The sequence below is a fragment of the Orbicella franksi genome, chromosome 1 (genome assembly GCF_964199315.1).
Source record: "Orbicella franksi chromosome 1, jaOrbFran1.1, whole genome shotgun sequence".
Lineage (NCBI taxonomy): Eukaryota > Metazoa > Cnidaria > Anthozoa > Scleractinia > Merulinidae > Orbicella > Orbicella franksi.
In genome coordinates this window covers 36338332-36359277 of record NC_138145.1, presented here as the reverse complement: position 1 = coordinate 36359277, position 20946 = coordinate 36338332, and the positions used below count along the sequence as shown (strand labels likewise).

The 20946-nt window shown below is 40.8% G+C and overlaps 3 protein-coding genes across 6 annotated transcripts in view; all 3 read left to right on the top strand.

Moving 5' to 3' along the window:
• Positions 1-20946, top strand: part of LOC145479914 (MAM and LDL-receptor class A domain-containing protein 1-like) — a 266467-nt gene that overhangs the window by 54193 nt on the left and 191328 nt on the right. For 3 of the 4 annotated variants that reach the window (XM_081458409.1, XM_081458405.1, XM_081458395.1), the window contains 4 exons: positions 706-800; positions 1671-1774; positions 4714-5100; positions 5879-8203. In XM_081458409.1, the coding sequence (XP_081314535.1) occupies positions 706-800; positions 1671-1774; positions 4714-5100; positions 5879-6752 (1460 nt within the window). In that variant the 3' untranslated portion in view covers positions 6753-8203. Of the gene's footprint in view, positions 1-705; positions 801-1670; positions 1775-4713; positions 5101-5878; positions 8204-20946 lie in introns of those variants that run through there. The other variant, XR_014048479.1, reaches the window with a different exon arrangement.
• On the top strand, positions 10064-20931 carry LOC145480676 (uncharacterized). The gene is made up of 2 exons (XM_081458980.1): positions 10064-11016; positions 20396-20931. The coding sequence occupies exons 1-2, from the start codon at positions 10791-10793 to the stop codon at positions 20476-20478; spliced, it is 309 nt and encodes a 102-aa protein (XP_081315106.1). The 5' UTR covers positions 10064-10790; the 3' UTR covers positions 20479-20931.
• LOC145480292 (uncharacterized) lies at positions 11177-15029 on the top strand. The gene is made up of 2 exons (XM_081458615.1): positions 11177-12680; positions 14155-15029. Exon 1 carries the CDS (start codon positions 11736-11738, stop codon positions 12585-12587), a length of 852 nt encoding a protein of 283 aa, XP_081314741.1. The 5' UTR covers positions 11177-11735; the 3' UTR covers positions 12588-12680; positions 14155-15029.

Here is a 20946-nt window from a genome sequence, read left to right as displayed (position 1 = left end):
CAATTATAGAGAAAAATAGCACAGATAGTGCGGGTGTCGAGTAAATAAAATGATCGCTCTATTGAAGGCATGTTTGTTTTTTGCAATCCTTGTGCGCGCGCTGAATTGCATCAGCAAAAGCGCGCGCGAAAACTGTGTTCGGCCACCTTAAAGCCTTCAACCACTCATGAATGACTCAACTAATTTTCCTAATTATGACATTTTTAGGTCCTGTAAAGAGCTACGCCGCAGTTGGCACATCTTGTTTAAGCCAGTCCCTTTTCAATTTTCTTCTTCGCAATGCATCTGGCTTAATCTAATAAATTGGTGTTAATTATTAGTTTGTGCATCTTTTTTTATTACTTAAAGCCTTTGTTTTGTTTTTTAAAGCTTATTTTGACATTAAAAGTCATTTTGATTTGGACATTTTGCAAAAAAACCCTACAACGTAACCTTACATACGTTCTTCTGGCAATATCTATTAGTACACTGTATCTTGCGTACAATAAGTTATTGAGAATTTCAAGCGGTTCTGTACAATCCACAACATTCAAGAATGGCAAATGTGTTTGCTCATTTTTTTTTTTTTTTTTGGTTTTAATCTTAATTCGGAATGTATCTTTTATCCAGAAACAACGCGATAGAGATTTAGTTTCAGAAATAACTTTTTTACGCCTTTACTTGTTTTCTCTGCACTCTCCCACAATTAACATTTTCACATCCTAGGTACTTCCATATCCTCCACTGCTCCTCCAACGCCATCAAGAAAGGAAATACAAGAGACTGTCAGGTTGGAAATTCGAGGCCTAGATATTTCAAAGGTACTTTTTCAGTTGTCAGTGTGTTATCACTCTTTCGTTGAGAAATTAAGAATCTAATAAAAGTTAAGCGATATTGCGCAAACCAAAACAGGGAGGCTTTTAAGTATATACTGGAACAAGAACTGACTTAGTCACAGGAAATTAAAGCTAGTGTTCAGTCCGCTCGGCGTAAGCAGCCCAGCTTGATGATTATTTTCATTTCATGCCGCTTGCGGGTGATGTACTTGCTCCCTATATAAAGCAATGGCCTCGTGGATACCGTGGGAGGCGAGGTGGCCTCATGGCTATTGTACTCGTCTCCGGCTCGAGGGGTTCGGGTTCTAGCTCTGGCTGGGGGCAATGCGTTCTTGGGCAAGACACTTTACTCTCACACTGCCTTTCTCAACCAAGGGGTACAAATGGGTACCAGCTAACTTAATGCTGGGGGAACGGAGCAGCATCCCATCCAGGGGTTTGTAGAAATACTCCTAGTCGCTTCGTGCTACAGAAACCTGGCTAGGCTCCGGTCTGATGGGCCACTTAATTAGCTCGTTTGCAGAATTTACCTAACCTTGTGGAGACCAAGAGGACCAGAATTGAAACTTTACTATTGCATCTCGCCTTTCTGACAACTTGTTAGTATGACCCTATCCTAGAACGCTTGGAGCAACTAAAGAAAGTGCCCCCAAGTAATTTAAGATCTCGGATAATATTTCTCCGTTATCTTTATTCTTGAATTGTTACCCTGACTCACGGTTTCGGTTGCCTTTGTAATAAATTAATAAAACCATTTCCAACTTGAAGTTGAAGTTGCGCCAGGTTAATATTTGTTGATTTAATATTCTTAATATGACATTTCCTCTTTGGTTTTCTTTTGATCTGTTTGACTAGTGGAATGACCACATGGGAAGGGATTTTAAAACAGAAGTTGCAAGAGCAGCGACAGAATACTGCAGTGCTGGTGACGGAACACGATGTGGACTAACTCCATCAAGGTAAAACTCAACTACAAAATAAGTTGATAGAAAAAATGAATAATATATATATATATATATATATATATATATATATATATATATATATATATATGTCTGAATTTATGAAAACCGTGTTAAAGACTTTGCACCAAAATAGCGGGCATGTTTTTGGAAAATCGGTTAGAAAATGTACATAAATATGGCCATGTCGTACCGAGAGTGCTATCTACCTCGTGTAGTCATTAAGAGTCCATACCATGCCTATACAAGCCTTTGAAGTCGCTGCAAATGAGTCGAACGAGCCAAACAAAGCTAAATTAGAGCTTACATTGATCATCTGGTTCGCCGCGGCACTAATTTAGACAGGCTTAACCTCTGCGATTTCACCCAAATGACCTCACTATGTCTTTACTGTGGGTTAAATTAGCCAGTCACGCTAACAAGAGCATGGTAAGCAATGGAATTGGTTATTTACCTGTATATTTCAGCCAAAAAGTAGCCGTTACGTGACATTTCATCTCAATATCTAACCGGATTCGCAAAAACGTAGCCATAGAATTTGACTTGTCACTGATAATCTTGCTACAATTCTGTCCTAAAGCTAGCTTTCCACGAGGTTTATCGTAGCTCAAATAGCAGCAAATAACTCTCCTGTATGCCTTTTGAGGCCAGGAAGACTAAATTCACCGTCTTTTCGTTGAATCATGAATTATACAATTTAATTCAGAGTGCTTTTAACGTGAAATTGGAGTCTAAATCAACACGAACGTACAGATATCAAAACCGCGGCGGAGAGCCAATCTATTGCTTTCTAAAGGCCTGCATCGTCCTAAATGGACTGAACAAGAGCTTCCTACATCCAGAATCGATTGAAATTCAAATAAACTAGGCCATAGTTAGCAGTAAGCGAACACTCAACGTGTTGTCGTTACGTCAATTATCGCCCGGAAGCCACGCAAATAAATTTCTTCCGCGCTAGCGAATCACAGACAGTTCTGATACTTAGCTAAGCCGAGAACGCCTAAAATTGATAAAACAAGCAAATTCTACTCACGATCAGCGCTTGAACTCATGTTCTTCTCTCTCCTCGTGGCCATGTTTTGCTCGCAAATAGCAATGTCCCGGATGTACTTCAATTTTGTCGAGCGCGGAATGGCACATCCAGATTTCAACAGATTTTTTTCTAAGTCTTTAGCTACATCAAAGTTCAGAGCAAATGACGCCAACAGCAGCTAGAGATGTCTAGTCCATTGCACGTCTAAGCCCTAAATCGATGTGGCTAAAGATGTTTTGCTGTCTAAAGCAAGCACAACATTATCGCCACAGGGCAAACGGCCTACTGTTAGGGGACTAAATGTGACCCGTACAGTTTACACATCTCCTCAGGCCCGCCTCACGTACGATAATGGACGACGCTTACTAGCAAATCGTTAGACTTGGGCCTTCATTGGACTTAATGATGTCCTCGGGCAGACCTCCTTTAGACAGCAAATACAGAACGCTAATCGGTCGCTCCTTTTCAGAGTCACCGCGCGAACTGAATTCAGACGAGTGTAGCCTGGGCTAAACTTAACGCAAATTGAAGAGGGGGGGAGGGGGGGGGGGGAGGAGGGGGTCGATAAATAAGGAAACAAATACCTAAATAAATGAAACATGCGGCAAGGAGTTTTCTACATTTCATGCTAGGTAAGATTTACAAGCTGCTGTCATAGCAAAAGCAGAAAAAAACAAGCAAACAAACAAACAAAGAAATGAAAAAAACAAATAAATCAAAAAACACCTGATTCAGTCTTTAACACCGTTTTCATAAATCCAGACATATATATATATATATATATATATATATATATATATATATATATATATATATCACTTAACCGTGGAATTCTCAAATATATCTGCAATATAAGTATACATTCATTTTAAACGGTTAATGCTTCTACACAGAGAGGCGACTCTCTTCCAGACTCTAAGAGCGTTTACTCGGGCTTCATGCCGCAATATCATATCGCACTTTAAGTAAATAATCAAATAAAAAGAATAAAACCAAATATAAGAATCAGGATATTTTAACACAAGAATTACTCTTAGATATTTACTATTGAAATTGCTTCGACGAAATCTCCTCTTTATCCAATTGCATGTTGTTTGCCACATCATGGAAGTTCTGTTTACGACGATTCTTGATTTTTTAATTTCAACATCTGAAGTGTTCGTCTCAGTATTATAGCTTGTTTTTAAATCAGTAGTCATAGTTTTTTGCCAGTGTTTTCGTAGTTTGAACTTGCATGGCTTATTTGTTATGTCGCGAGAACGAGCACAAAATTCGTGGACCCACCCGTTCCGAAAACGATCGACATCTTTGTATGTGAGATGAACGTAGTCGTGATTCTATCCAAACCTTTCTTCACAAAACACAGCACTCTGTAAATTATGTTGTTCATAAGGAACGAGCAAATGATAACACAAAATGATAGCATTCCCATCCCCAGTCTCCACGGTCTAAACACGGATCGCCTGGGACCATAACCCTACTTTTGGCGACCAAGACTGGCTTGTATTTTATGACTTGGGCTTTCCAACGGAAGCTTGAGTAACTAGCAGTAATCCGCTCAGTGTATGCTTGTGTTCGGCCGTTAGATGAGTTATGATCTTTAGTTATGATCTTTGTAATATGCCGATGACTTGACTGATTCTCCTAAAATTTCGGTCGCGTGCCATATTGAAAGTCGTACCACAAACTACTACTGCGCACTTTTCATACTGATGTTGAGTTTTTTTAAAGAGACAAACTATTAGAGATTTAATACTTTAAAATAGGTTAAGGAAGAAGATCTTGTATATTTCGATAGCTGTTTCAATAACTATGCCCCTGATTTAATTTTCAGATTAACCTGTAAATATTTTGTGCTAAACCTTTTTGTATCATTTACATTGAATTTTTCCACCTTTTACAGTTCCCGGCGAAAGCGATCGTCTGAGGAAATGGAATTTACCATGGATATGGTTCACATTTTCCCTGGTTATCCAAAGAGGTCAACAGATAATCCTTCAATCACCTTGTTAGCGTTTTACTTACAACTTCCTCAAGGGTTCTCAGATAATATCGTCAAGAAAGACGTCCTAAAAGCCATCGTGGAAAGTGATGAGCCGAGTATAGGAGGATCGGTGGGCGGTACCATCGTAAGCGTCCAACCTTTAATCTCTTCTACAGAAACCACAGAAGAAAGTGACAAGGAACCAAAACCAATGAATGCCATTGTTGTAGGAGCTTCTGTGGGTGGTGTTATATTGGTCGTTGTTATCTTAATCGCTCTTCTTTTCCGTTTCAAGAGAAGGAAAAGGTAAGAGACCAAACTTGAACAGGTTGAATCCAAAATAAAACTAGCTGGAGTGCAATAACTATGTATCTCAGCTGGGAGAGGTAGACGTTAATTCACATTATATAGCCCATTATATGAGGCTTTGATTTTGGCGTCGCTGTGCATTTCCACTCGTCGGTTTTGCATTGTGACTGTTTCCTGACTGGATGCGCAGCGTTGTACGGCCTCGGCAGCTTACTAGCACAGTTTTAGTTACAGAACATCTAAATCGTCAATTTGAATTAGAACATCCAAAATAATTAAGGTGTCATGTAATATGCCTGGAGATTTTTGCTTTGAACTACGTTCTTAGCACTGTCAAACACTGTCCGTATACGGAAATGTCAAAATTTCAAGTTTCGTCTAATCAAAAAAGGATAATTTACCTTAATTTATCGATATAAGTACGAATTCGCCGTGCGCACATGCATGTCATAATGGCATGATCTGCGTTGTCACTCCAACGAGAAATAAAAATGTAAAAACAGTGGGTAGAGTGTCATAATTTCCTTTGCTCAGTAACCACAATTTTATGTCACGTTGGTAATGGCCCCTGTTAACGTGAAAGTGTTGCGTCAGCAGACCAGTTAGCAATTAGCAGACTGCATTGATAATTCTTGTTTTCTTTTTTTGTTTTTTGTTTGTTTGTTTGTTTGTTTGTTTTTTTTTTGCTTTTTTTTGTGGACCCTGACCATCAAAGAGATAACGGTAAAATATCTGCTTGTTTGTGCGTTAATATAACTCCTTTTTTTTCCCTAAGATTAATTGCTGCAAAGAAGAGGGCGGGCAATGGTTTCAGCAACAATGCTTACCTCAACGATGCTTACTGCATCGGCCCTGGAGAGCAACAGATCGAAATGAAGTGTGGTGATCAAGCTTTTCCAACTGGTAATGTACATAATTTTGGGGAGCACAATTACGCGACCGTCAATGACCTGCACGCATCTAATAATCACTCACCAGTGGTCCTTAAGTTTCCGAACCCTCCAGCAGGAAAGAACAGTGAGGATGTCACTGCACCTATCTACCAAACACTCAGCAGTGGAGATGATGCACCCATCTACCAACCACTCAAAAGTGGAGTTGATGCACCTATTTACCAACCACTCAACAGTAATCGAAAGTCACCTGAAGTCCAAGCTGAGAAGACCAGTGAGGGAAATGCAGCACCTGTCTACCAATCCCCCAGTAATGGAGTTACTGTATCCATCTACCAAACACTCAACAATATACCTAAGGCTTCAAAAGGTGATCAAGCTTTTTCAGCTGGTAATGTACCTGATTTTGGGGAGCACAGTTACGCGGCCTACAATGATCTGCACCCATCTAGTAATCACTCAGGAGTGGTCCTTAAGTTTCCAGGCTCTCTAGCAAGAAAGAACAGTGAGGATGTTGCTGCACCTATCTACCAAACACCCGAGAGTGGAGCTGATACACTTATCTACCAACCAATCAACAGTGGAGTTGATGCACCTATTTACCAACCACTCAACAGTAATCGAAAGTCACCTGAAGTCCAAGCTGAGAAGACCAGTGAGGGAAATGCAGCACCTGTCTACCAATCACCCAGTAATGGAGTTACTGTATCCATCTACCAAACACTCAACAATATACCTAAGGCTTCAGAAGCCTAGGTAGAAAACAGTCAGGGAGACGTTGCCAATTTCACCGGGCGGCTGACCAAATAACGGTGATTCAAAAGATCGGAACTAGGAAAAAAAAGAAAATCAAAAGAAAAAAATAATAATAATAATAAAAATACGAATAGAAATAGCAAAGTGGTTGATCCTAAAATATCCCAGCCCACATTGAAGTGAGTTTCTTTACATGTACCTTCACGTTTTTGCTAAGAAAAAGGAACGATGGGGTTCCTACAACGGCGGACTTTGCAATGAACATAGCGAGCTAAGTCTGTTTCCCATGGGAAGATTTTATTTTCCATAAAATGGATGTTGCACTAAATCTCGTTTCATAGCAACTGTAATAATATTTTCCGCCATTTGTTTATCAGTTTAGGTAGGCTGTGATATTAAATGTTTTTGTACCGTTTAAGTGATTTTTAAGGTAAATAATTAACTTATAGTGGCAAGTGTAGTAGGATTTGTGGCCACACCCGGTTTTAGAAGTGGCCTCTAATCCACTCCCCTTCTTAAATTGCACTTGGCTACAAAACTCAGACGTGGCATCTAATGCTATATACAGTTTTACACCTAGCTTCAAGAAGCCAGATGCATGTTAGTGCTACGCGTGCATGCGCTTTAGTTACTATCTCAGGAAAACCGTAAGTCTCATATTTACATAAGGCTGGTGCCTCTGAAATTTGATTAAGCCAATCAGCCAATAGAGAGGAATAAATCCCCCCTTCCCCGGGGGGAGACTAGATAGGAAGATCTTAGCCATGCCATTAAAAACACATGTTTGTAACTTTTTAGCCTTTCAAGTTGAGCAGCGGTCAATATTTTGGTAGTGGTAAAATCTGACTGCTTTTAGTTTGGTTCCTATCTCGACAGTTTATTTCTAAAGCAGTCAAGCATGTAACATGAAAACTCTCTTTTTGAATGCGGTTACCATTTCCAAAGTTGTTCGGCTGCTGGATTGGTATGATTCTAAAACCAACATTAGTTATTTTCAGAACAGACTTTATCCGAACAATCACTCAAGCTCCTGGGTTCAAGCTAATAACTTCAGGGGAAGTATTTTTTATCATTAACCTTGTTTTTTTCTATGATATAATTAGCAGCTTGCTAACTGAATTAGCAATAAGTAATCCCAGGAGCTCCTGGTAATCCAAATCACCTAGCGTCACCATCACCATAATGCCAATAATTGTGGAATCTTTTATATACATTGCTACATGCACTGAACGATTTTCGCTCTTTCTTTTTATTAGCTGCACGTTTCCAGATATAATGTTTTATAATACTTTTAATCTTGAATTTTGTAACTCTTAGGATAGAAAGAGACTTGTTTATTGCTTAATTACTGACCAATTAAATGAGTGACGGACTGACTGATTGACTGGCTGCCTGACTGACTGATGGACTGACTGACCGACTGACGGACAGACGTCCCTGGGTGACTCCAATTTAAAAAAGCACGAGGGTGCTCGTCTGAAACCCTTAAGGGGTACCAAGATCCTTTTTTGTGGGTGTGGCTTGAATTCTTTTTCTCCACTAAGAGGTACAAATTCTTACCTAACACATTATCTCCTGTCATACCGAAAAAGCCCCACTGTGGACCTTTTGATGTTCAAAACCATAAGAAGTAGCAAAACCGCTAAAGGTACCACAAGCACCCCTATCATTTTTATATGGTAGTCCCCCCTCCCCCCCCCCCCCCTGCCTCCACGAAACAGACGTACGGACGTACGGACTGGCAGATGACCATGGACGGACGGATGGAAGGCCGTCCGTAATGAATTACTTCCCGATCAGTTCGTTACTCAAACCTTATTTCCTTTATAATCGTTTTCTAAGGGCTTTAAACTATAAAACAAAACCCCCAAATAACTGTTTGTAGCTTAAGAGAAGATTGTCTCGATTTATCGTCAATAAAATGTATTCTTATGACATCTACTAAGGCCTGATAATTAACTTGTAGACAAATAAATACTGATATTAACTGATATGGCAGCGACTAGTACTTGGCATCTCTATAGGAAGCTGTCTACTGAGAGGAAGCCTGTCGAGGCATGGATGATCGCCACTGCATTCATAACTTAAACGGTTGTGGTGTTTAGGCTTGAAAAAATTAAAATGCAGGCTTCAAAGGAGGTCGAACCCATGACCTCTGTTGTTGTTGATAGAGCAGCGCTCTGTATCGTTGAACTACATTCACGCCTGCATTTTTTTGTCACGCTTCATTTCCACATTTTCATGGTCTGAACATCCGTGAAGAAACATATTGATTGTTTCCATTTGTTTTCTTTTATTATGTTTTTTTTTTTTTTTTATCATGTTATTTTATTTTACCGATTACGGGTTGAATTTAGAGTGGATTGCGTTGTGGTGTTTAGGCTTGAAAAAATTAAAATGCAGGCTTCAAAGGAGGTCGAACCCATGACCTCTGTTGTTGTTGATAGAGCAGCGCTCTGTATCGTTGAACTACATTCACGCCTGCATTTTTTTGTCACGCTTCATTTCCACATTTTCATGGTCTGAACATCCGTGAAGAAACTTATTGATTGTTTCCATTTGTTTTCTTTTATTATGTTTTTTTTTTTTTTTTTTATCATGTTATTTTATTTTACCGATTACGGGTTGAATTTAGAGTGGATTGCGTTGTGGTTTGTCAAACTTTGCCTCGAAAGAATCAACCTTATCCCGAGTACAACTCGGCGGTATCAAGTTTAAACTCTTGGCTAAAATATACACTATCAACAAAAGAGCATGCTACATTTTGGAGACACCGTGGGCTTGCACGTCCTTCGCTCAATATCTTTGATGTGGATGGAATTCATTTAAATCGACGTGGAGAGCAACTACTGTTTAGAAGCTATCGTGGGGCAATTCTATTTGCCATCAAACAGCTGCAGCCATAATTATTTGTTCTATTTTAATTTAGGTCAGCATTTTTATTATCCTGATTATCTTATGCTCGACTCATTTACGCCCATTATGCGCATTTCTATTATTATAAAAAATTCCTATCCCCTATATCTTGTCTACACTGTGGGGATATTTGTACTTAATCGTATCATTCTGATATTTTGGGTGTTATGTACACCCCATTGTTAGCTGGCTTATATGTTTGGGGCGACTTGTTTATACTTTGTATGTATCATGCTACATGTCATTTTGTCTGGTTATTTATTCTCCACTGGTGTTATGCTTATGTTTGGGATATTTATACCCTAGTTTCCCATGCCTGCATGTTAGGTTTATGTATACCCTACTGGCATGATGCTTATGTATTGGGGTTATTTATACCCTGTTTTTTACCATGCTTATGTGTTAGGGTTATTTTTTCCCCTGCCGGCACGATCCTCATATAATAGTGTTATTTATACCCCATATTTAACATGTCTACTTGTTAGGATTATTTATACCCTACTGGCATGATGCTTATATACTGGGGTTATTTATACCCTGTTTTTTACCATGCTTATGTGTTAGGGTTATTTTTCCCCTGCCGGCATGATCCTCATATAATAGGGTTATTTATACCCTATATTTAACATGCCTACTTGTTAGGGTTATTTATACCCTACTGGCATGATGCTTATATATTAGGGTTATTTATACCCTGTTTTTGTCAGGTTTACATGTTGGGGTTATTTATACCCTGTTTGTGCCTGTACAATATTCCACGGTGTAGCATGATCTTCTCAGCCAGGCAAGTGTACGCCTTGTCCTGTGCCATTCATGTGTTACGCAGCGTTGTGTGAATAATTGTGATCACACACATTTAATGCTCTATATAGTTTACAGTGGTGCACAGGACGTTGTGTAACGTTTGATCCCTGTATCTCTGTACAGGAATTTTTTGCTTAACGTTTGAGGCATTACTTCCTACCAATAGGAACTGAGGTGCCGCCCAAACGCCGCCCCCATCCACCTGTCAGGACCACCTCATCGAAGTAGCATAAAGTAACAAGTACCAGTACCCCTTCCCGCACCAAAACCTCTATCAGGTCTAGTGTCACTGCATCTCCTAGTTCATCGCCTCAAGCAATGTCTGAGGATCAGCTAATCCAAAGGATTGCAGTTGCCGTCACTCAAGCTTTCAGAGATCAGACCAGTTCTCGAGCTTCCTCTGATACACCCAGCCCATATCTTCTTGTTGTTGCTCAACACCAACCTGATTCGACGCCTTTGGTCCAACAATCAGTTACAGAGGCAATCCAACAAGTAACAGGGGTAAATCAGGCAACAGAGACATCCAGTGATGCAACTACAAGTAAGAGTCAATTTGTGTCTGTTGCTGCTTCCCTAGGTTCCTCAGTCTCTGCTAAGACTAAGAATAAGATCTGGGGTAATGAATTCATTGACCTGGGTTTGCTCTTAACTGTGCAAACCCCTGATGAGTCCTACAGTTTCAAACTCCAGAAATCGGGGAAGGGGGGGGGGGGGGCAGCAAACCTTAGCAATAATTCCTAACCAGAAAAAGCTGTGGATCACTAACATAGAACAGTGGACGAATGCCTTCTTAGTATTCGCCGCTATTTATTGTGAGAAATCACCAAGCGAGGCCCCTAGCCTGATGAAATACATGTCCATATAGTAAGAGAGTTGGCATCCCGATCAGGCAACTGGCGATTTTATGATGAGTCCTTCCGTAAACTGAGGGAGGTTGATCCATTACCTTGGAGCCGGACTCATTCAGAGATATGGCTCAGGGCTCATAAAGTTCCTAAGCCCGGAGCTCAGGCTAATTTTCGTCCCAAACAGGGCGTTTCTAGCGCCCCCAGGGGTTACTGTTTCAAATTTCACTCAGGTGCCCAATGTGGTGGTTGCTCTTTCAAGCATACCCGTTTCAAATGTGGGGGCAGCCACGCTATCTCACGATGCCCGCAAACTAGACCATGGCAAAAGTCAAGTAGATCTAATGAACCCCAAATCCTACCAACTCCGGTAATCGCAGCTAAACTTTCTCATTATTTGGAAGGCTATGACCACATGCTTACAAACAAGATTATCAACGGATTTGCACAGGGTTTTAAGTTGGATTTTGTTGGGAAAAGGAAAAGCTCATTTGCACCTAACCTTCTGTCTGCTCGGGAGTTCCCCGGGGTCATTGATTCAAAGGTGGCATCAGAAGTGGCACTCGGCCGTATCGCTGGCCCATTCGACACCCCTCCTGTAGACCCCTTATGGGTGTCCCCAGTGGGGGTAGTACCGAAGAAAATTAAAGGAGAATACAGAAAGATTCAACATTTGTCATACCCGGAGGGTAGCTCTGTGAATGATGGAATCCCCCGAGAACTTTCCGCTGTTCACTATGCCACAGTCGATGATGCTATTTCTTTGATCAAGAAATCTGGGAGGGGCAGTGCACTGGCAAAAACGGACATTAAAAGTGCCTTCCGCATTATACCGGTTCACCCTTCCGATTATCAGCTGCTAGGGTTTCAGTGGAAAGGGAAATGGTATGTTGACCGTTGCTTGCCGATGGGCTCCTCCTCATCTTGTCGCAGTTTTGAGGAGTTCAGCTCTTCGTTAGAGTGGATAGCACGACACAAACTTGGTGTAGAGAATATCATTCATATATGGGATGATTTTTTGATAATCGAGCAGTCGCTTTCTCGTTGTGGATCACAACTGGCTCTTTTTCTTGACCTTTGCAATGAGCTCAGGGTTCCTATAGCGCAGGGGAAGTCGGCAGGACCTTGTCACATATTGAGTTTTGCGGGTATAGAACTAGATTGTTTAGCACTTGAGGCCAGGCTTCCTCAAGAAAAACTCCAGAAGTGTTTGTCAGCAATTGAGCACACTTTGTCACGTAAAAAAGTAGCGTTGAAGGGGCTTTAGTCGCTCACTGGTTAACTGAATTTTGCATGCTGCGCTATTATACCTGGCCGAGTTTTTCTGCGCCGCCTAATCAACATTACAATTGGGGTTAAGGTTACAGTATACCTTCGGGTCGGCAATTTTCTTCAAATTTGGATTTTTGGGTCAAAATAGTGGTTGAAGAATAATCTCTAATTTCTGAAAAAAAATTTTGAAAAAGGCTAAATATTGGCGGAGAAATGGCGGTTTTACGTTTTCACCGGAAGTAAAAGTTTACCTCTTGATTGACAGCCCTATGGCGCGTATGCAATCAACCGAGACGATTTTCGCGGGAATTACCTATATGGATGTCACGAATTGAGTACTCAGTTGATCAGCATTGTTGTTCTGACTACCCAGCATTTTTGATATTAGGCGTGTCTCTATTAAGTTATAAGTAAACATAGACCCCGTTTAAACCATGGACCGGTTCGAAAAAGCGAAAACAGCGAAGAACGAATGAAAATACATCAATGATTGAAGAAGCGAAAGTTCGCCACGCGGATGAAGCTATAGTTATCGTATAAGGCGGGGAAATAGTCGTGGTAAGAGAAAAGAAAGGTTCTGTAAAAATTTCGGAACTTGAAAGCAATAACAGGGATGCTGACAGAGACTCTTCTGATGAGTCCGATATCGACGAATCGTCGGACTCATTGAGACCATTTGAAATATTATCCATGCACAGTTGCCCACACACAGTTGCTCTCCGCGCTGTCTTTTGTTTGTTTCCCTCGCTCAGCCACTCTAGCGTTCGTATCCTTTTTAGTCTTCCCCATTTTGCCAGACCAGCTTCAAGAAAAACCGAGCTACAGAAAAATTATCTCTCTGCCTTCGGTTCCTTGAGCGCATTGCGAAACACAAGAGTGTTTTAGAGATTCGTGCGTAAATTTCACTAGGAGGTTAACGGTAGTAAAGTTTCCCTGCACTGATTGGCTTAGTTATCTGAGAACCCAGTTGAAGGCGTTTGTGGACGGAGTTTGTTTGCGAAGCAGAAAATTTTTCTTAGCGCTGTTTTCTCGAGTAAATTTTTTCACTTGAAGCAGACACTTTAAAGAGTTATAACTCATAGGGAATTTGTTCAATTGCTCTTAAATTTGGACAGTGGCTAGTTTAACATATAAACTACAAAAGAGTGTCTGGGAATTGTTAATTTCGAAATACTTTTTCTTCGAGAGCGATTTTTGTACGATCACTCCACATTTTTTTAATCCTATTTCGAAAATGTTCTGTAACTTTTTACTGCAATCGAATATGCCAAAATGCAGACACGTTTTTTAAGTGCTTTGGGCCCTGAAACCGAGGAAAAAATTAAATTGGCGAAAAACGACATTCGCTTTGAGTTGTAGCTTTCGAAAGGTGATTCGGGCGCTCGCATTTAGTGGTCGTGAAAAATTCGACAATTCATTTTCTTTCAAAATTCTCAGTATAGTTTGATAGCCAGCTCCATAAGCTTTAATTTGATATAGGGGTTTAGGTATCTACAGCTTAAACTGCACGCGCTACATCGCTTGCGCGCGAGACACCCCTGAAGGTATACTGTAACCTTAAGCGCCCTAACCACTACATCCGCATAACTCAAGATGTCGGAAAGGATTTGGCACTTTAGAAATCATTTTTTAAATCCCATAATGGCAAATCCATGTTCCTTGAGGACGCCTGGTACTCTTCGTCTCACCTTAAATTTTACACCGATGCTGCTCAATCATTGGGCTTCGGTATTGTCTTTGGTAGGAAATGGGCATACGGCAAGTGGCCTAGTGATTGGACTCATAAAAGCATTGCCTTCCTGGAACTTTTTCCCATAGCCCTCGGGGTGCGGATGTGGGGAGATTCTTTGGCCAAGAAACGGATTTTATTTTTTACAGATAACGACAGTGTCGAGCAAGTGATTAATCAGCAAACCTCTAAAAATAAGGAATTGCTTTATCTTCTCCGTCAACTAGTTCTGACATGCCTTCGGCACAACATTCTGTTTAGGGCTAGACACATTCAGGGCAAGAAAAATATCCTTGCTGACAGCCTGTCTCGTTTACAGGTGGGGCGATTCAAAACATTGGCCCCCGATGTCGAGGAGAGTCCAACCGTTGTGCCGCCACCCCTCCTTCCGCAGAACTGGGAGAAATCCTGAACTCTTTATTACGGGGATCCATCAGTACCTCCTCTCTATATACCTACCAGAGGCCTTGGTTAACTTTTAAGCAATTTTTATCCGAGCAGCTTGGAAATTCCAATTTGTCTCTCCCAGTTAGCGTCCATAATCTAGCCTTATTCATAGCTTATTTAGCCAAATCCAAATATTCAGAATCCACGGTGTTCACCTACATCTCCTCTATTGGTTATGTTCATCGGCTGGGTTCTTTTCCAGACCCGACTCAATGCCCCATAGTCAAACTTGCCTTTAAAGGCTATTCTAAGCTAAATTCATCTGTTTAGACTCCCCATTACATTACCTTGATTGGAACGAATCGCTAATGCCTTTTCTAGCACCGTATCAGGTGATTACCATAGGAAGTTAATGAAAGCCATGTGTGCCATACCATTCTTTGCAGCCCTTCGGGTAGGAGAAATTACGTTTCGTAGTGGTCAGTCCTCCAAGAATGTTATTCAACTGAACCAAATTTCCTTCTTGGCATCCACTAATGGTGAGACCAGTGCTATTAAACTAACCATGAGATTCTTCAAGCACAGCAATCCCACTCAACCCGTTGATGTTTTACTTCACAAATCGCAACCGATCTGTCCGGTTACTACTATCGTTGAGTATCTAAGCGTTAGAGGACACCTTTCTGGTCCCTTATTTTGTTGGCTAGACAACTCCCCAGTCCGCAGATCACAATTCGTCGATTCCCTTAATCGGGCTCTTTCATTTTGCAGTCTTGAAATTGACCAGTACAAAACTCACAGCTTCCGAATAGGGGCTGCCTCGTGGGCCGCCGCTCTAGGCTCTTCTGATTCGCAGATTAGACGCTTTGGACGTTGGAAGTCTAACACTTTCCTAAAGTACATAAGGACCCCTTCCCTATAATCAGTAGGCCACTAGCCAAAATCTCGAGGGACATCTTTCAGTAATCCGTTAGATTCCTGTCTTCCTGCGTTCCCATGCAACACGTTTGAGTAACGGCCTCTCTTATTTTCTACCTTGTTAACAGCATTTTACTTATCACTGAGTTTGAGCAGGGGCCAATCTCATTGATTAAAGCCTCAGTGTTGTTTTATTCAGTAAGTAATTTTAGTATTCAATGAGTTTGAGCAGGGGCCAATCTCATTGTTTAAAGCCTTGGTGTCGTTTTATTCAGTAAGTAATTCTAGTATTCAATGAGTTTGAGCAGGAGCCAATCTCATTGCTTAAAGCCTTAGCTTGATTTCATTAGTACTCAGTGAGTTTGAGCAGGGGCCACGCCCATTGATTCACGCTTTGGTGCTGTTTTATTCAGTTAAGTATCTTTAGTATTCTATGAGTTTGAGCAGGGGCCAATCTCATTGCTTGAAGCCTTACTGCTGTTTTATTCAGTTAAGTATCCTAAGTATTCCTTGAGTTTGAGCAGTGGCCAATCTCATTGATTAAGACCTTTAGTGTCTTTTCACTTAGTTTGCTTTCTGTGACACTCGTTGAAATTTTTAGCAGGAGCCAGTCTTATATAAGTCTTGGCTCGTTCGTTTACTTTATCTTTCTGTATGTTAATAGCCTTTTCGTGTGCACTGCGTGGGCCTCGGGTGGGGTGGCCCGGTTTCCTTTTGCGTCCGGGCTGTGGCGGTTTTCACCCTCACCTTTGTGAGAACAAGGTCGTTTAAAGGGTTAGCTCTTCCTTAGGGATGAGTGATTGGCAAATAAATGCTGTACACTTTATTGATTTAACAAACGGCCACTCACGTGGCCAAAAGTTTGCCAATCCAGGTTTTATCCTTTTTACCCACTTCCTCCGTTCTCATCAAACCAAGCTCGGCCTACGCAGTGCTCATACGCGGCTTTGTTAATAACATGCGTCATAAAGGGGGAACCTCTAGAAGGGGGAATATCAATGCCCTTACCGTGAAGATACTGCAAACCGCGTGCGACACCATCTACGATATGAGGCATGACGCGCGTGAATCCCTCGCAGTTGCAGTCTTTTGTTGACCTGGCGTAGGAATTCAGCCAGCTTATGAGCACGGGTTTCATCGGTAAAACACTGAAAGTCGAAATAGACAAACTCCGACATAATAGCAAACAAAGAGCTTTCAGCTGGACAACGTTGTTGCGTTGCAGCGAAATCATTAATTTTCCCTCCTTGAGAAATTTTTCTTGTGAATCAACATCAACGGCACAGAAAAGTTTTTTCACCACCACCTGCTTCTCAGCTTATAGGGAACTTAAGCAAACCACCACGACGACGGCAATGAGAACACTACCAGAAAAAGGGTTTAATGAGCAAAACAATAGCTGTGCACGCTCGTTATTAGCCTGCGTAGCAAGCGTTTCTGTGGAGTTCGGGAGCAAAGATTTACAGCGCGAAAAATGGAGCGGGTAAAGGATGGGAGAGGGGGAGAGGAAAGAAGGAAGGGAACGCCTGCAAACAAACCCCTGGAGTTTGAAAACCGCTCACGTGGCCTTTCATGCCTGAGTGCGCACATTGAGATTTCATGCTGTCATCGGCTGTCATTAATTAACCAATAAAATCTTCAGCCTTCCGTAGCAGAAATGAACTTTGAACCAAAACAAACTTTAACCTATATTTCTACTCAATCGGTCTGAAAGGAAAGACTTTAAGGGTGAAGTTTTAGCACAAATCTGCCAGAAAGTTAAAATGTGAGAAGTATTCAGGTCGCGTTTGTAATCCCTGTGCTCGCAAGATTCGAAATCTTGGATCACTGTATTCATTCATCTAGGAATCGATACAAGGTAAAATTGGCAAGTCAACTCCTGCAAAGGCAACTCCAGTAAAGAAGCATTTGCTGGAAGCGCCAGATCCGCAAATCGGCTCGAGTGTTATCGCCTGTAACAAAAGCAAGCAACGGAAAGTCTTCTCGGAAAACTTTGGAATTTGGGCAAGAGAGGCTTCGAACATCTGAGAGGGAAAATAACGATAGTCTTACCAGTATCTGAATAAAGATAATCGTCCCCTAGGCGGCCTCCAAGCCAAAGTTGTTTATAAAACCAACTCTGGAAATGTCCTCGTAAGAATTCCCCGCGACGAGACGACTAAATTTTTGGCAAGGCAAATGTCTGACAAAAACTGGTGTGCCGCAGCTAACACTATAACAAATCATTCAGAATTGTACCCAGAGGTTCTAAATGCTGTCAACAAAAATGCCTCTAATGAAATGTCAGATCTGGAGTACTTACGAAAACATATTGCCATGTAACAAGCCAGATGAAATCACTAGGTTTTCCCACGCAGTAGTGCGAATTTTCCGTCTCGTGGTTTATTATCTTGTCCTTTGCGCATGTGGCATTCAAGAAAGTGATGTTAAAATTAAAGGAACAGCTGCAAATACTTGTGTCGCACTTGCATCTGCAATAATGTACAGGCTTCGAAAAACCAAAGCGTCGGTATTGCACTAAAGGATTTCTACCGTACTATCGAAACTCACGACTAAATGCTCGTTCGGCGAGAAAGGTTAAAGCGTTTTGTAAACAAGCTTCGAACGCGTCCCGTTCGTCCCAAGTCCCGTTCGGTGGCGAACGGGGGTTTTCAAAATCCAGGGGTTTGTCTGCAAGCGTTTCCTTCCTTCCCCTCCCACACCCCCGTCTTTCTTTTTTTTTTTTGGCTCTCGCCCCGTTTCCCGCACAGGCAAATTACCGAAAATCCGGTTCCTCGGTCTTTCTTTGCTTCCAAACCCCACGGAAACGCTTGCTACGCAGGCTAGCTCGTAATAAATTTTCTTAGTTCGTATTTTTATTTAGAAGTGAACGCTGTCATTGCATATTTAGGCTGAAGACGTTTTTAGAGCCATCGACGTACTAGACAGATCTGGATAGTTGCGAATTTCGCTGGAAAAATATAAATTCATTTTGGACTAGGCGTCGTCCACGGCGTCGTCGTCGTCGCTTAAGCACCCTATTAGTGTCGTAAGGTGACCTGCTCCAAACGTACCACGGCCAATCTCTGCTTTATTATCAATAAGCGGGGTGCTATAAATAGCTAACCATACTCGTTCCCACTGCATTCGGAGGTCGGAGCTATTCCTGTAATGAATCGCTATATATGAAGTCTCAAACCTGAGCTCCTCACGATCCTCACGAGTCGAGCAAGCCAACGACGGATTAAAAGTTCTCTATACCTACATGGAAAAGTTCTTTTTTAATTTAATTTTGCTCCTTGTCGAGCAATTTTGGTCCTCTGAACGAGCACCACATTTTCTTTTATGCGCTCTTAATCATACAATCCATGAAACCAAACATCAGCTGACAAACATTCCTTTTATCAAACCATCACTTTTATTAGCATATTGGGGCTGAAATTGGCGAAATTTTAAGGAAGAACATGCATAGAATATACCCAAGACTGCCGAGATTTTCCGCGCTCTATTAAATTAAGTTCCTAGATTTGGTGACTCGCGTACAAACGATGTAGCGCGTGCAGTTTAAGCGGTAGATACCTAAAACCCTATATCAAATTAAAGCTTATAGAGCTGGCTATCAACCTATACCAAGAATTTTGAAGTAAAATGAATTGTCGAATTTTTCACGACCAGTAAACGCGAGCGCCCGAGTCGTCTTTCGAAAGCTACAAGTCAAAGCGAATTTTGTTTTTCGCCAATTTCATTTTTTCCTCGGTGTCAGGGCCCAAAGCGCTTAAAAAACGTGTCTGCGTTTTGCCATATTCAATTGCAGTAAAAAGTTACAGAATATTTCCGTAATAGGATTTCAAAAATGTAGAGTGATCGTAAAAAAATCGCTCTCGAAGAAAAAAGATTTAATTAACAATTCGCAGACACGTTTTTGTCGTTTATATGTTAAACTAGCTGTAGCTACTGTCCATATTTGAGGGCAATTGAACAAATTCCCTTTGAGTTATAACTCTTTTAGAGCAGCTTCGCCTAAATATCAACTAGACTTGGAAATAGCAAAAAATCGAATTTCTTCAAACTCGCCCAGAGTGAAGCCCTACGGGCACTAGTTACAAAAATATTGTTTTAAGTTCGATAAATCAAAAATTATTTTTTTCCGCAATTTTTTCATTTCGATCCCCCAAATCGGCCAAAATCCATCGAAAATGAGCGTTATATTCAGAGGCTCGTAAACTCAAAAGCAAAAATCTTCATTACAAACTGATTGCACGTCATATTTGTACTTCCTTTCTTGGGTCTCAATGAGTCCAACGATTCGTCGATATTGGATTAATCGGAGACTCTGTCAATATCCCTGTTATTGCTGTCAAGTTCCCAAATTTTTACAGAACCTAATTTCTTTTCTCTTGCTTCGAATTTTTTGCCCGCCTTATACAATAGCTATAGCTTCATCCGCGTGGCGAACTTTCGCTTCCACACTCATTGATGTATTTTCATTCGTTTTTCGCTGTAGTCGCTTTTTCGAACTGGTCCATGTTTTTAACGTGGTCTAAGTTTACTTATAACTTTATAGAATTACACCTTATACCAAAATGCTCGGTAGTCAGAACAACGATGCTGATCAACTGAGTAGTCAATTCGTGACATTCGTATAGGTAATTCCCGCGAAAATCGCCCCGGTTGACTGCATACACGCCATAGGGCTGTCAAGCAAGAGGTAAACTTTTATTTCCGGCGAAAACGTAAAACCGCCATTTCTCCGCCAATCAGTTATTCTTTTTCAAAAAAAAATTTTTCAGAAATTACAGATTATTCTTCGACCACTACTTTGACCCAAAAATCCAAATTTGAAGGAAATTGGCAACCTGAAGGTATACTGTAACAATAAAAATGTAGTTATATGTATGTTACTTTAGACAGTTATTTTACGCGCCACGATAAGTTAATTATTTACCTTAAAAATCACTTAAACGGTGCAACAACATTCAATATTACCTAAAGGGGAAAATGTTATTACAGTTGTAATGAAAAGAGATTTAGTGCAACATCCACTTTAAAAATATTCCCTTGTGAAACAGACTTAGTTCATTATACGCGTTGCAAAGTCCGCACATATAATAAAATTTAAAAAGGAAATACTGTACGGACCCCCATCGTTCCTTGTTTCTAAAACGTGAAGGTAAAGAAACTCACGTCAGTGTGGGCTGGGATATTTTAGGATCAACTACTTTGCTATTTCTATGTCTATTTCTATTTCTATTTCTACTTCTACTTCTACTTCTAATTCTATTTCTATTTTTATTTCTATTATTATTATTATTATTATTATTATTTATTTTATTTTATTTTA